The sequence below is a fragment of the Drosophila subobscura genome, chromosome A (assembly GCF_008121235.1).
Source record: "Drosophila subobscura isolate 14011-0131.10 chromosome A, UCBerk_Dsub_1.0, whole genome shotgun sequence".
Lineage (NCBI taxonomy): Eukaryota > Metazoa > Arthropoda > Insecta > Diptera > Drosophilidae > Drosophila > Drosophila subobscura.
Window position 1 is genome coordinate 10,226,724 of NC_048530.1, and position 15,561 is coordinate 10,242,284.

Below are 15,561 nucleotides of genomic sequence, written 5' to 3' on the forward strand. Positions count from 1 at the left end.
ATAGTTAGTACACTGTGCTGCAGCCGTTTCTAACTTTACACGAAACGGAAATTCGGTTGCAGACCTGCTTAAGAAGCTCTCGTCATTCGATATTGGAATATTCTGCAATAATCGTTTTTAAAAATTCGAATAAGATGATAGAGGACTTCGGACGCTTTAATCTACATACAATGCAATGCTGAGATCAATGCAAATTTTGGAGTTTTATGTTGACAGAATTGAAAATTTGCTTGTTTAAATATTGTGTTAAATATTTTAAAGGCAGATCATCAACTAGCATGCAACTCTCGCAAAACTTCGATTTACCATTCAGTAAAAGACACAGAGATCTTGAAACCATCTCAGAAATATGCTAGCTTCTTGAAATGTCTTCATCGAAAAAAGGGAAAAAAGCGTTTCCCATCTAAAAAGTATACAAAGCAGATTAAGAAAATGTTTTCCTAAAAGGATATACTCTGTGACCCATTTTATGAGGATAGGAGAGACCCGATGCAGAGAAAGAGAGCGAGATAATATTAAAATATACATAGTTTCTGATTATTAACCAGGTACTTATTAGAATTAAGAAAGTCGGCTTGGCTTGTTTTTCTTTCGTGCTAAATACATTGAAAAGTTTTGATTTTGCGGCACTGTCATCAATAGAGGTCTGCTTTTTCAATGAATAGTACGGGTTTTTCGGTTTTTTGGTTTCTGATTTCCTTGCTATTCTTCATGAGCGACCTTCCGCTGGACGAACCTAATCGATAGCTGAGCTGCTGAGCAGGATAATGCTAGCTGAAATGTTTAAATATGGCCATTTTTTGACCTTTTTCTTCGTCGAGTTTCCAATGAACATTCAAATAAAGTTAGCACAGAATTGATGGTGTGTCGATCGATAAAAGTTGTTCCAAAAATCAACAAAGAGAAAGACAAGACGTGAAGAAGCTTAGGAAATGTTTAACGTTAACAAAACTGTGTCATTCAAAATGGATACATATCGTTTAATTATTGTTAATTCGGTTGCGGAACCAATGACCATTTGGACCCAAAAAAAAAGAAAAATAATATGTATGTATGTAACTGTATAATTATGTATATTTGAGTCTTTTAAATGAAGGAGGGATTGAAATTCTCACAAAACTCGGACCAATGGGTAGAATGTTAAATTTTTGTTTTATTAAAAACGGTCCCATAATAAACAAACCCAAAAATAATACATATACAAATAACAGAGTAAAATAAATAAAACAAGATCAAGGAGACGAAAGACGAAAGAATGAATATTTTCAGCATTGCTTTCAGTTTAGGGTTATGGTGAGGAAAATATGATTTTCAATCATACATTCGTAGAAGTAATCACTGCATTTGTTCCAGTGTACCTTCTCTACTTGTTGAGTTAGCTTTCACAAATCCACACCTTTCTTAATATGAACTATTAAAACATTAAAAATGTCCATGAGAATTGAAAGTTCCATTCTCTTGAGCTCTTAAGTCATTGCAGATTTGAAGAGCTCATATTAGGATTGTTGATATACATATGTATTGTACATGCACAAGTACAGTCTTTACGTCTTTACAAGTGCATAAGGAAGTCAAGATTCAGGTCAGAAAAAAATGAAAATATAAAGAAATATGAGCTTAAATGCCGAGTGACTTGACTGACTAATTTCAATTGTCTTGTGTAGATCCTATTGTAAATTATTCCAATTGATCCCAACTAAACCCAAACCCAGTCCAACCGTCGCCGCCAGTACACCGTTTCCATGATCCGTGTGCCCTTAAGTAACACAAATAATATATATTTAAAAGTAAAAATGTTGGAGTGAGATAACGAAACAATACTTAGAGACTAAAGAAAGTGACGAGGCGAAATTTTTAGAAAGATTTTGGTTAAATAATTATATTTATTAATTAATAACTTTAATATTTAATTATTACTAAACTACACAGATAATGTATAGTTTCGTCACCGGACCGCAAAAAAAAAAACGAACAAAGAATATAAACTAATGCAAAATTGTAAAAAATAAATTTGTTTTTCATATTAAAAAAATTTAACATTCATTCAATATTGTTTTTATTATAGTAGAGCATTCCAGCATCCACTGCATACGCATATATGTGTAAGTATTTACATAAACACGCATTATCGAAAACGAAACGGACTCGATCCGTAAATAACCGCAGAGTCCATACCGCAAATTTAAATAACATGTTTTCTAGCCATCGTATCCAACATCAGCATCTGTGTATATATTGACGGGCTGAGCAGCCAGGCCATTGTCGGTCTCCATCATTTCAACATCGCGGCAGGTGGCTGCCTGAAGTTCTCTTCTAGCATCGGGCGTTATCTTGGGATGAGATTTTTTCCTGCAATCGGAAAATATAAAATAGTCATGCTTGTTCGAAAAAAGTAAAAAGTTCTGAAATTACTGACTTTAAGAGTTGAAGTAGGGCATCCCTCTGCTCAGAAGATATATCGTTCTTGTAGCGCTGGGCAAATGTTAGCAGACTTTGATGCCATAGCACAGGGAGCTCGCGCTTATCGTTTTCGAATCTATTTTGAAACGGGCAGAACGTAAATGATATATTTTCTGTTGAAAAGTTATAAGTGGCCATTGAAATTACCTTAGAAAGTGGAAGACAGCCGCATCGACCACTCGATAGGGTAGGGCGTAGCGCTTGTCGAGGAAGAAGCGTATGAATATGGAGTTGGCACCAGAGTAGCTCATTTCACAAATCTTCAGCAGGCAGGCGGACGAGTGAAGGACGGGTATGGAGTTGCGAGCCACAACGCTACCAAAGATGATGGCCTCGCGCAGAGTGCAATCGCCAGACTCCAGCAAAGGCAAAATGATGCCTTTCATGAACGCGGCCGGCTTGAACAGAGCCCGCTTGAGGGCATTGTAGAGATGCATGTTCAGCTTCTTGTACTCGCAAAGGTCATCGCGTACACGAGGCAACAGAACCAGGTTGTAGAAACGCTGGGCCATTGCTTGCGACAAGACAGAGCAAAAGATGCGAGTGCCCTGGAACATGGCAGCTGCACTCCAGTTGTGTGGCTCCGTGATAAATAGGATCTGCTCCCAGTTTCTTAGCTTGGGGATGATTTTGAAGGCCTTTGGAATCTTGCCACTGCGGTAACGTTTCAAGACGTCCCTGACACCCTCGTACATCTCCTTTACCTTGGGATCAATCTCTTCGATTTTGAGCGAACCTGCGTCGGAGATTTTGTTGTGTATATCAGCTTCCTTTTCTTGGATTTTCTGCGCGATTATTTCGGACAGTTGGAGGTTGCGCTTAACATCCTTTGCCGGGTTCTGGAAGCGCTCAAATGCGGCAACATCGTCCTCATCCATATCCATATTGACCATGAGCTCGGCCTCGTCGACCTCCTCGTTTTCATTTGCTTGGCCATCATCTAAGCAGATACGAGACTTTTTTGTTAGTGTGTTTGGTTTAACATGGAACGTTTATCCTCAGACTTACTCAGACTGAAGTTTACTTTCTTAACAGTCACCAAGCTGGGAAAGTTCTCCTCGTTTAATTCCAACTGCTGCTTCTTAGCAGCCGCCAAAATCTTTTGGCTGCTCTTGGCATCTATGTTCTGCAATATGAGGGATTAGCTAGAATTCCTGAAGAATGGTACATAATTTAAAACCATACCGATGAGTCCTCGTCACGTAAATTGAACTTGCTTTTGGTTTTTGCCTTCGCAACCTTTCCTTCGGTTATCTGTTTTTCCAAGCTCACATTTTTAATTATGGCCACATTGGCCTTCTTCGGCTTGCCCATTTTGCACGGATTTGGATAACAATATAGAAATGACAACACACGTGCTGCTAACCATTGAAAACAACAACAAAAGTTTGGTATGCAGTGTAACCACGAAATTATCGATAAAATATACCGAAATATACTCTCTTATTTTCAAAATATACCGATGAAAAATAGTTTAGTTTTAAGCCCTGTGCTCAGACCCTCAAAATATTCTTGCGACAGAAAGTGCTAAATATTTCGCTCTGTGCCCAGTATAACCAAAGTGCATGCTCTCTGGGTCTCTGGGTTTTTTTTTTGCTTAAGCCTAGTACTCAGATCGAAAAAAAACTTGCTAGCAAAATGTGCTAGGTACCCTCTCGGAATATAAAACAAATCTTTATTTTTCGAGCTGCTAGCAACATACCAGCGAATACTATCGCTACCACAAAATACTATCGTTTGAATTTCTAGATTTTTTCGGCCGGTTTTTTTTCGCGATCCGAGTACTGCCTGGTGAACAGCCGCTAGAAATTAACTTGTGCGCACAACATTTTCTTATCGGTTCCATACGAATATCATCCCTGACTTTTTTTGCGACCCCTTTTTGTCGATCTGAGTACTAGGCTTTTGGCTCGAAAATTTATCTGAGTACTAGGGTTAATTAAAATTGTTATTTCATCGGTACGACGTTCTTTGAAAATGAGAAGGTTATTTCAGTATATTTTTGAGGGTGAGACGGCATATTTAATCGTTAGCTCCGCGGTCCCACTGGTCGGAATGCTCGATAGGGAAAAATAAGCAGAACACAAAAAAAACAAACAGTGGCCAAAAACAAAACCGCGAAATATGTCCCCGAAATATACGCACGCGATTGTGGCCAGGTGAGTGGAGGGCAGTTCTCGCTGCAGTCGCCCTCGCATATCCTGTATCGAAAGCTTTTAAAAGGAGGGCGGGAGAATGCCTATCACGGGGAAATAGGTCATGCTGTTCATGTGTACAGATGATAGGTTGGGTGGGGCATAGGATGGACATACACCCCACAACTATCCCACCACCATATCACGCACTCCAACACACTCACACCCATGGGTGGGGCGTTAATCAAGTATGGGGCGTGGGGCGTTCAATAGTACTTAATCGCGCAAAATTCTTCCCGCCTCTGTCAAGCAGAATCTCGGAGGCCCTACTCGAGAGCGGACCATTCGATGTGAAATTGGCGAAACGCCAACACGAACAATACTGCACTCTGCTACGGGAGATTGGCCTGGATGTGATTGAGCTGCCTCCCGACGACCTGCTGCCGGAGGGCGTCTTTGTCGAGAACAGCGCGGTTATTTGTAATGGAGTGGCCCTCATAGGCCGATCGGATAACGCGAAGCGTCGACGCGAGGCCGCAAGCATGGCCATTATTCTGAAGAAAGAGCTTGACATTCCCGTTATAGAAATAGACGATCCTCATGCCCGGCTAGATGGCGGGGATGTGCTTTTCACGGGTAAGCGTAATCCCACTCATCTTCCCTATACCATGGAACAAGCGTCAATCTAATGAAGATAATTGCCATTCCCACAACTAGGAAGAGAGTTTTTCATTGGCATATCTGGGTGTACCAACGAAGAAGGTGCGCGGGCCGTGGCCATGGCATATCCCGAGTATCCAGTCACACCAATTCGGGTGAGTTTTACCACGGATATTCATATGAAAACTACAACTAAAACAAAAACAACAAGTATGATTCTATTCATGTATGCTCAAAGCAGCCCCACAAATAGCAGGCTAAAATCCACCCAGGAGATTATCAGCATTGCTTTTACGAGGTCTACAGAGACCAAATACTTTAATGTCAATAAAAACGAGAAAGGACGTGTTCTCTGCGTTACATACATCCACTTTGTGCACAAATAAAATGTACCCTATTTACTCTTCGAGTACCGGGTATTAAAACAAATTTCAATATACAGCTGCGGCGTTTAAAATAGCACCCTGACCCTTATGTTTCTTCTTTGAAATATTTTGTTAAAACAATGGTTCTAATGAACGCTTTTGAAACTATTATATCAACTTGGAGGCCTAATTCAACTTATCCGATTCATTTTAGTTTTCTTCTTTTGGAGTTAAAGTTTTGATCCTTTGGCTTTTTCTTCCCTAAAGTATTTTCGACGACCCATAACAACCAATATTTTTTTTACAAACGACTTAAGCTAACGATTATTATATAAATTAAAAACAAAATAAATCAAAAAGCTCGGAAAAGTAAAAGTGTTTATGAAATACATATTTTGGTGCTATTTTTGTTGCCGTTCTATTTCGCTTCTCTTCCGATAAATTGCCTAAATGCATACGTCAGTCATTGCATATCAACGTTCAGACAAGTCTTTTTGTACAATTTTTAACTGCAATCAATCAGCTTTTCAGATAAACAAAGTTCTTTACAGCCAGATCTATGATACTTAAGTATCTTAAGTACTTAAAAACCTTAAAATATACCAGACTTTAAAAATTCTTCAAAAAAAAGTTCTACAATAGAAAGAAAACTATAATTCATTGAACAATTTTAGTGCCCGATATCTTTAAGAAAAAGTCGGTTTGGTTCCTTGAGGCAAAAAAGATCGATTTTGTCGAGTAGTGCAATGTGTAACCATTACAGGACATTATTTAAACATGAAACGCTTTTCCTGTGCCTTAGGTCAATGGATCGAAACGTTTAAAATACTACGTCACCATGGCCGGCCCGGATGTTTTGTGTGTGAGCAAGAGCGCACCGTGTCAAGAGATCGTGAAACGGATGGAGCGAGAGGCCAGCTTCACTTACCAGAAGCTAACGCTACCCGAGGAGAGTGCGGCCAATATGTTGTACATAAATGGAACCATTGTCCACAGATCCCCCACGGAAATTCCAGATGCGTACAAGGTGCACAGAAATATGCATGCAAGAAAAATATGCATACATACATATGTACATATGTACATACATACATACATACATACATATTCAATTGGTCCGTTTAAAGTTTGTGTTTTTTTTGCAGACTTTGAAAGAGAAAATTGACATTCCAACACGCAATATAAACATAAGCGAATTTAGTCAATACTCCAGTGGGCTGACCTCTTCCTGCCTCTTGCTACGACGCTGGAAGTCCATACGGAGCATCTGAGAATATTAGAGTATCGTTATCATTTACCCCGATAGGAGAAATTGCCATCAGAAACACGCACAGCCAGCACTATGTGACACCATGTCCATCATGGTGACATCCATCAGCAATATCGTATTATATTTTACACATTTCTTGTTATTGTTCTAAACTTAAGATTAAATATTTAATATTGATGTAAGCGAAAATATGTTATGATAATTGGGGTTGATCTTTTTACCCCATTTGGCTTTATTTTTTGAGTCATCAAAACCAAAACCATCATGATGATCATTCCTTGCTCCCTTTCGGAGCTGAATCCACAAAACAAATTACCTTATAATTACTATATGCAATTATGCATGCATCTGTGTATACATATACATGTACATATATACATACTTACGTACATTTGTACATTTGCTTAACAAGAAGTGGTTAAGTGGAGTTGCATTCCATCAGTTCTAAAAATAAAGGCCAACATTTGTAATCTCTAATAGCTTTTGCTCATTCCAATGTCTATCTACCATGTACTATTATATACCATGTGGACCGAAGACTGAAGGAACGTATGCATACAAATATAAATAGTACGTTGGATAAGTATAAGTCTAAGTATAAGTAACTGAAGTAGAGGGAATTAGAAGAGGTATACGAGAATGATGTCATGATGCATCATTATTGAGATCGGATTTCAAGAGAGAGTGAAATTCAATGTCTTAATTCTGCACACAGAGCCTCAAATCATTGCCATACATAGTATGTACTATGTACATATGAATATGAGTACGGAAGGCAGGTACATACATAGATGGCTGCTTTTTTGTGCCCCAAAAGTAAAAATAACAGGTGAAGAGAGTGCAGAATATGCAGTGATGTTATGTTCGACCCAACCGTTTTTTTCGAACCATTCGCTTACCCCTAGCTAGGTCTAACTATGCCCAACATCCTTTTAGGTTGTTATGCCATAATTGAATTTTCATTAAATTCCCATTCCCAACAGAAGGATTATTGGGCGTGTACACCAGGACAACTTGATCACCGATCTATGATCCAAGGCAGCGTTCTGGTTTTGAGTAATGGTGAACGCGTCCGATCCATACCTTACCTTCGCGACATCGTAAAGTTAATGGATCGCTCTTTTTCCACGATCCGTTTCTTAAAATCGGATCCATGAATTGTTGCATCAAAAACGCTGATCAAGTGCTTTCACCACGAAGTTCACAAGAAGTGGAGCATGGATCGGTGATCAAGATTGTAATCTGTAATCTTTCAAATGAGTTAGTTGTTGGATCATCACTGATTAATATTCTTTCTTTATAACCTGGTGAGTGATGAACAGCAAGCAGGCGCTACTGATCTGAACAGTGCGAGTCGTATTTGTTGACAGTTCGTGCCGATAACGAAACAAAGCATGTACATATGTACATATAGCAGCTGTGGCATAAGCCCCTTTATGACACCGCTTGCAGACACACTTGTTTTTTGTTGTTTAAGGAGGTTCTTCGTTTGAGAAACTATACGAAGGAATCAATCTTAGTTTCTTCACTGATAGTTACCCACATATAAATATGTACAGGCATAGGCAAGAACAAAGCTGTGTCTTCAACCGGAACTCTTCCCCTTCATATGTATGTACATATGTATGTAAATATATGCATATGTATGCCTGTAGATCTCCTTCAAATGCACAAACCAGAGACGCATGGAATTCGACTGTGAACATTTCATTTATTAATGTGTAGGTGTGAACTTAAAGTATGCATGTAGATTTAAATGCATTTGGGTTTACCCAAAGCTTAACCTTAAGCATATCGGATGAGAAAGGGAAGGGATGGGATGGGAAGGGAAGGAAATGGAAATACAAGTATTCTATTTGAATAAAATGAATAAAAACGCGAACGAAAGGATGTGGCTGATCAAAAGTAGTTAGTGTAGTTATAATAAATAGTGTTTGGGTTGGGTGTGTCTTTTCCTATAATTACAAGTTCATGTGGCTGGGCTTCACAACAGGGAGGCGCCTCACAAATGCAGATGGGTTGGGATTGATGACGACAATGCACACCGTGCCCATATGTACATATGTATACCCTGTAGTATCAGTTTGTGCCTGCTGGTGAGGTGAAAGTTGTGTCAAACTTAGGCTATAATGATGAAAATAATACTTTGGCATTGGCACTTGGAGGCTTTCGGCCAAGCACGGCGGGAGATGGAACAGGTCATAGGAATTGGATACTGGATACTGGATATGGGATACTGGATACTGGACTTGGGGCGCAGTGTATATCTTCTGTATATACATGACTATGAGCTAAGTGGGTCAAGAGTTTAAAATGGTTGGTTAAAAGGAGTATGGAACTGAGGCTACGGTGCGTGGTCCACTTACGAGCTAACTAGGATAGCCTCGGGGCTCGTTGCTGGCCCTCGGATCGATGTACGATATCACGCTACTCTGGCTACTGTCATCTTCGATTGTTTCATTGAGATTTTCGTGCGATTTGCTACTGCTGCTCACTATTATCTCGCTGTTCCTCTTTGCATCCGCATCCTCATCCGCATCCGCATCCTCATCCACAACCACCGACTCCAGCTCCATTTGCACCTCTCTCTTTTTCTGACTCTGACCCCTTCTCTCGTTGGCCCTCTCTCTGTCCCGCTCGAATCTCTCGCTCGCGTCTATTTCCTGCCTGTTGCGCAGGGGACTTCGACACTTAATGGCCTCGTACAGCTCATCGATGGATGTGTCTTGGTCGTGGTCGAGGTCGAGGTGGTTGTGGTTGTGGTGGTGAAGCTCCTGATCTGCGCTTCCCGGCCGATCTCCAGTGGCCGTCACAAACTCATCATCGAATTCATTGAGCACATCGACATCGGCGTCGCTGGCATTGGAGGACTGGTAGCAGCGGAAGTCGTCCGTCAGGGTGAGGTTGAGGTCGTTGTCCGCCTGGGGGGCGTACAGGCCGTGGCTGCGGATGCTTATCTCCGAGTTCTGGTAGTTCAGGTCGCTCTCGTTGGTGGGGCTTGCCGAAAGCAAGCGCCTGTCGTCCTCTGCCCCCTGATGGCCGGCAGCTTCCGCGGCCGCCTTCAGCTGGCTGAGGTTGCTGCTGGAGCAGGAGTAGACCTGTCGATGCTGCTCCTGCAGTGAGCCGGAGCCGTTCTCTATGGGAATCTGACTGGGAACATCGGGCAAAGCACAGGATGAGCCAGTTCCCGCCCCACCGGCATCTCCTGTGGATCCTCCGCCACCGCTCCCGCCTCCACCTGCTCTAAGCATCTCGCTGATGTTGTTAAGCGACTTGGACTGCTGCTGCTGGCTGAAGCGAATGAGGACACTGGGGAAGTCGTCATCCAGCTGGATGCTGTTGCTCGTGGTTACTTGCAGCGAGTTGGACACGTAAATCTCGTACTTCTGCAGGAGCGGCTCTTCCTGACCGCTGTCCGGCAAGCCCAGGCTGTTCATTGCCTCCAGGCTCGGCTGTTTCATCGGAGCCGAGCGAATACACTGAGACTGTAACTGTGACGGTGACTGTGACTGGGACTGTGACTGCGGCTGTCCCTGTATGTGGCTGCGTGGCCGGAACAGGCTGTTCATCGTGCTAGGGGCCTGCACTGTGTTGGCATAGAGCGGTGCATGCTCATCCAAGGAGCTGCCATCGTCTCCTTCGCATTCTCCCTCCTCCACGTCGACCTCATGCTCGTCCTCCTCACGGTCGTCGTCGTCCTGTTCGTGCAACGTTTCGTCAAGCAGTGAAGGCGTTCGAGTGCATGTGTTGCGCCCATTTGCTCTCAGCTTGATCACCTCGTGCTGGGGCGTCAGCGTCTCCGGGATGTTGGTGTAGATGTTGGCCTGCGTAATCTGCATCTTGGCGGAGGAGGCGCAGGTGGGGATGAAGCGCTTGAACTGCAGCCCCTCCTGTGCCTGCACCTGTACCGATGCGATCTCTTTCCCCCGGATCAGCTGCATCCCGGCTGCTGAGGCGCTGGGGCCCGGCGCCGGCGACTTGTAGTGCAGGTTTTTGTTGTTCACCTTCGTTCCCCCGGCCAGCAAGGTCATGGCATTGTGGTGGCGACTATAGAGCTGCTCCGAGCTCAGGCTGTGATGGCTCTGGAGCTGCATCTGGGGCATGGTCTGGCGCTGCAGCTCAAAGTTGTTGCGCTTCGCCAGTCGCTTCTGCTTCTTGAAGAATTTGCGGGCCACGTTGATCTGGTTGGGATTGTAGAAGATCTCTGCCGAGGGGATGAGATCGTGACTGGAGCCATGGAGCAGCGCGCTCAGGCTGTGCGGGGCAGCTCCACTTGCGCCCACCAGTCCCACTCCCACTCCCACTCCATTGCCGCCCACTGATCCTGCTCCTGCTCCTGCCCCGCCGACTCCCTGCTGGCTGTTCGTGTTGTTCATGATGGGCACTCCAGAGACGCCCAGCAGCTGCTCCTGCTGACTGCGCGTCTGGCTCCGTGTCTGGCTGTGCATGCTGCGAGAGCACTGGCTGTTGGAGCGGGATCCGGTCGAGTTGTTTGCGTCATACAGGCTGCCCCCTCCCGGGTTGGCCTTGTACGCCACAATCGAGGCTGTGCCGGCCCCGAGGCCAATGGCAGGGCCTTGGCCATTGCCAAGATGCGCGGATCGAGCCTGGCTGCCGTTATTGTAGGTAACCAGCTTGTTGGGCTTGGTTCGACGGGCGCGGTGCTGCGACCACGCACGCCGCGCATCGTTCCGGCTGAGGTTGTAGAAGAGCAGCAGAAAGAGACCCAGGCAGGCGGAGCACCCGGCGAAGCTGAGCACAAACATCTGTTTGCCGCTGTTCACGTAGAAGGCGGCCGATAGCCAGACGCCGGCGAAGAGTAGCAGAAACATGAAGTGTCCCCGAAGATGCGACATATTTGAACACTCAAAGTCGTCGACGATGCTGCTCAAAGGGTTGCTGAGCGTGCTGTACTGCTCTTGCAGGTGATCCTGCAGCTGGAGACTGCTGGCCTCCTTCCGGGCGGCTGCAGCAACCGTGGCGGCGGCAGCGGCAGCGGCAGCACCGGTGGCACTACCATTGGCATCCAGCCAGTCCAGATCGATGTGTTCAGTGGCCTGAGTGTTGTTGTCCGAGTACTGGCGCTGGTGCTGGTGCTGGAGCACTTTTACTTCCTGCTGGTTCAGCTGGTAGTAGATGCACAGGGACATGATGGCGCTGAAGATCACTAGTATTCCGGCCGGCACGAGCACTGCGTTTAGGGTGGTGGGGCTGTGTAGGAAGCAGAAGTTGTACGCGGCGTATTCGGCTAGATTTACGGCACTGCTAATGCCGCATATGAGCAGGGCGATTCCCCAGCCCACGAGGTAGATGCCCAAAATGGGCTTCCTTTGTTGCTCTCTGTCACGGTCGCGGTCACGGTCGCGGTCGCGCTGCAGCTCCGTCTCCTGGCTCATCCGGCCTTGAGTGGTGGAGCTGGACTTGGTCAGACGCTTGTACATGCTGCTGAGGCTCACGCACACCCACAGCAGCACGCAGAGGCTGAGGTAGTGCATCAGCAAGCCGAAGAGGCGGCACTGCGTCTGGCTGGCCGTCTGGAAGATGCCAAGAACGAAGGTGAGGGCGAGCACGGCCACTGCCAGCCAAGTATTGACCAGGGCGTGCCTCTGCACCCGGTTCATGCGTATGGAAAACCCGAACACGACGAACGTGACGATGTTTACGGCACAGCAGGCGAACAGCAGAGCGCATCCCGCATATATGGCCACCGGCGGGTGGTGGAAGCGGGCACCCGCCTCTTCACTGCGGTAGTCATTGAGGTACGCGCTGCGCTGCAGCAGCCCGAAGTACCCTATGCGGCTGCAGCTGAACATGACCAGAGTGAGGTGCTGATAGTGCTGCTGGCACACCTGCGGATTCCACTTTTGCTCGACGGCATCCCACCACGCCGGCTGGGGAGCGCTAAGCTGGTGGTGGTACGGATGGGCCCGCAGCATGACCGTGATCCTCTGCTGGTACACATCTTCCCTCCCGTTATCATTCAGATCGAGGTCGAGATCGAGACCGAGCTCGGGCGTGGACCCGGACCCGGACCCGGACCCGGACGTGGCCGTTTCATACTCAAGCGACTGTCCCTCGCTGTTGTAGGCCAGGGCTCCGATGACAGCCGAGGAGAGGGTCTCGTTGAAAGCACCCCTCAGATTGGGCAGCAGCTTGGCGTTCCTGTGTAGCGAGATCATGATCCTTAGGTTCTTGGAACTGGAGCTGACAGTGGAGCTGCCGCTCTTGGAGATGGAGCTATTGCTGATTACGTTGTAGGGCAGCTGGATGGCGGCGTCGATGTCGCCGTGCTCGTACATGGGTATTGTGTCGTTGGAGCTGTTGCACTGGAAGCCACGCGGACTCTTCTCCAGCCACACGCAGGAGAGGCTGAAGAACGAATCGAGGCTTATGTTGAAGATCTCAACGAAAATGTTGCGCTGCTGCACGCCCCCGCCCCTCCATGAGGGCAGCAAGTCAACAGGCGGCAGCAGGTCTCTGGAATGCGTACTTCCCTGTGTCTGTGTCTGGGTCTGGGCGTGGGTGTGGGTCTGGGCCTGAGCCAGGGCCAAGCGCATGGCCGAGGACTCCACAACGTACAGCAGTCGCAAGCCCGTGCCCTGCTCCGCCTGTGCCTCACGGAACAGGCGAAAGGGAATATTGAGCAGCTGCGAGACAATGTCCATGAGCAGATGGCTAATCTCCTGCTGTTGGGGCACCTCCCCCTGATCCAGGTACTTGACTAACGTTCGAGCTATGTACTCCAGGTCCATGGGGTCTCGGATCTTGTTCAGCTGCGTTTGCATCTGCGTGAAGTTGTGCAGCCGGCGGGCGATTTCCACTGCGTTCTGTCCTTTGGTTAGCGTCAGGTTTACCTTGGCGAACTGCTCCAGGATGCGCGTGGTCTCGCTCACGTAGACACAACTGTCCGTGTTCAGGTGGAGCCACTCACCCTCGGGGCTGCACTCGTAGGATGCGCGTCTGTGCTGCGACACATCGGTGGGCTCCTCGACGCACTCCTGCAGGACAGTCTCGCCGCGCATGGTGCGCGGCCAGTGGTAGGTGCCTTTGTTGGTGTGCACCACCTTGGCCTCACAATAGAGCGTGCCCTTGGCCACCACATGGAGGACGATGGACTGAGAGAGATTCGCCTGCTGGGAGCGCAATGTGCAGTCCCACATCCCCGTGTGGTTCTGGGTGAGGCTGGCTATGCGCAGAATGGACTTGAGGATTCCCGAGTCGGTGGACTCGTGTGTCTCCAGGTTAACATTTTGGAAAACCTTGGTTGGGTCACGATAGACAATGTCTTCGGTGGAGTTGTGCACGCGAATTCTGTCCGACCAACCCCAGAAGACATACGCTCGCGTGGGCAGAACCTCCGACTCGCGCGGCGCTCCGATGGCCACCCGGGGCGCGAAGCACTTCAGCTGCAGCTCGTCGCCCTCAAAGGCTACCTGGTTCTGGCTTGGGACAAGTTCCAGCAGCGGCTGCAGCAACGTTTCGCAGTGGAAGTCGATGCCCACCTTCAGTTTCTTCAGCGGCATACCGCGGAAGTTGATGGGGGAGTCGCACTTGGGGGCGGGCTGGAGACGAACGTCCCGGGAATTTGACCAAGCAATCAGCCAGATCAAACTGCAGTCGCAGGCCAACGGATTGCTGGACAGATCCCTGTGCCGAACATGAGAAAGCATGAGAAAAATGTTCTAATCGGAAATCGACTGGGATACTTACAACTGCTTCAGCTTGGGCATCTGCTCGAAGGCTCCCTCGTAAATATGACTGATCGAATTATTGGCCAACTTGAGCCTTTCCACTAACGCCAGGCTGTCGCCAAAGGTTTCCTTATCCAGTTCGGTTAGGAGGTTCGAAGACAGGTCCAAGCGCCTAAGCTCCGTAAAGTTCCTAAAGTCGTCTTCAGTGATGTGAAAAATCAAGTTATTGCTGCCATTGCTGCAACACAAGATGTTCAATGAAAAAAAGCAAGCGAAAAGCAAGCCTTATGGAAAACGGATTATTAACTTACATGCTGACTATGTTGTGCACGTCCTCGCCAAAATCGAGATCTCTCCAATTCACAATTTGTTGATCATCGCATCGCACGCGCAGGGTGTGAATATTTTCCGAAGTGTTCTTGCAACTGCATTTCTTGTGACACATTGTGGCCTGGGCTTGGGCCTGTGCCTGAGCCAGAAGAGGCTGCGTCGGCAGCGAGAAGAATATGGCGACAAGGGGGCACAGCAGGAAAAGGAGTGCGCTGCGAGCACACCCCTCTGCTTTATTATTAGTGCTCATTAGAATTTCTTACATGCTGGGCGCAACACACAAACATTTAATTGATAATTTCAGTGTGCAACATATGCATAATGCATAATAAACAAAAACACATCCAATGGTTTACAATAAATTAGCCAGTGTTGCTCTACGGCTGAATGTTCTATTTCGGTAAAAGTAATGATGGTAAACTAGCGGCTGTTCTACCGATATCTCATTTCCAATTGTATACTATCGATATTTACAATGCAAAATAATTTAAAAAAATATTTGTTCATATGTAGACTCTATCCCCATTCATACATTCGTTATACTTTAAAAGACAACATGGAAATTAATTAACTATCGAATAATAATGAATTAATTTCCATATTTAGTCTTCTAAAGATGACAAAAAATGTTTGAATCCCATCCACTCGAT

General features: G+C 46.2%; 3 protein-coding genes across 3 annotated transcripts; 1 reads left to right on the forward strand and 2 right to left on the reverse strand.

The window, feature by feature from the left end:
- Positions 1–2,039: 2,039 nt before the first annotated feature.
- Positions 2,040–3,839, reverse strand: LOC117897429 (bystin). Its single transcript, XM_034806271.1, has 5 exons — positions 3,646–3,839; positions 3,469–3,586; positions 2,608–3,400; positions 2,417–2,536; positions 2,040–2,349 (listed from the first exon to the last, which is right to left on the reverse strand). The coding sequence occupies exons 1-5, from the start codon at positions 3,772–3,774 to the stop codon at positions 2,199–2,201; spliced, it is 1,311 nt and encodes a 436-aa protein (XP_034662162.1). The 5' UTR covers positions 3,775–3,839; the 3' UTR covers positions 2,040–2,198.
- A 637-nt stretch (positions 3,840–4,476) lies between these two features.
- On the forward strand, positions 4,477–7,343 carry LOC117902212 (N(G),N(G)-dimethylarginine dimethylaminohydrolase 1). The gene is made up of 5 exons (XM_034813436.1): positions 4,477–4,619; positions 4,909–5,231; positions 5,313–5,410; positions 6,423–6,647; positions 6,766–7,343. Exons 1-5 carry the CDS (start codon positions 4,585–4,587, stop codon positions 6,889–6,891), a joined length of 807 nt encoding a protein of 268 aa, XP_034669327.1. The 5' UTR covers positions 4,477–4,584; the 3' UTR covers positions 6,892–7,343.
- A 1,214-nt stretch (positions 7,344–8,557) lies between these two features.
- Positions 8,558–15,305, reverse strand: LOC117903374 (adhesion G protein-coupled receptor A2). Its single transcript, XM_034815343.1, has 4 exons — positions 14,893–15,305; positions 14,601–14,819; positions 9,210–14,537; positions 8,558–9,103 (listed from the first exon to the last, which is right to left on the reverse strand). Exons 1-3 carry the CDS (start codon positions 15,159–15,161, stop codon positions 9,260–9,262), a joined length of 5,766 nt encoding a protein of 1,921 aa, XP_034671234.1. The 5' UTR covers positions 15,162–15,305; the 3' UTR covers positions 8,558–9,103; positions 9,210–9,259.
- Between the last annotated feature and the right edge of the window lie 256 nt (positions 15,306–15,561).

Bases quoted from the DNA above. Each gene is read 5' to 3' on its own strand.
- LOC117902212 (XM_034813436.1), top strand. From the start codon at position 4,585: ATGTCCCCGAAATATACGCACGCGATTGTGGCCAG. The intron at 5,411-6,422 runs GTGAGTTTTACC...CCTGTGCCTTAG, and splicing joins ATCCAGTCACACCAATTCGG to GTCAATGGATCGAAACGTTT. The intron at 6,648-6,765 runs GTGCACAGAAAT...TTTTTTTTGCAG, and splicing joins AAATTCCAGATGCGTACAAG to ACTTTGAAAGAGAAAATTGA.
- LOC117903374 (XM_034815343.1), bottom strand. From the start codon at position 15,161: ATGAGCACTAATAATAAAGCAGAGGGGTGTGCTCGCAGCGCACTCCTT. The intron at 14,820-14,892 runs GTAAGTTAATAA...CTTGTGTTGCAG, and splicing joins GTGCACAACATAGTCAGCAT to CAATGGCAGCAATAACTTGA. The intron at 14,538-14,600 runs GTAAGTATCCCA...TGTTCGGCACAG, and splicing joins ATGCCCAAGCTGAAGCAGTT to GGATCTGTCCAGCAATCCGT.
- LOC117897429 (XM_034806271.1), bottom strand. From the start codon at position 3,774: ATGGGCAAGCCGAAGAAGGCCAATGTGGCCATAATTAAAAATGTGAGC. The intron at 3,401-3,468 runs GTAAGTCTGAGG...GTATCTGCTTAG, and splicing joins GAAAGTAAACTTCAGTCTGA to ATGATGGCCAAGCAAATGAA. The intron at 2,350-2,416 runs GTCAGTAATTTC...TTCCGATTGCAG, and splicing joins GCCCTACTTCAACTCTTAAA to GAAAAAATCTCATCCCAAGA.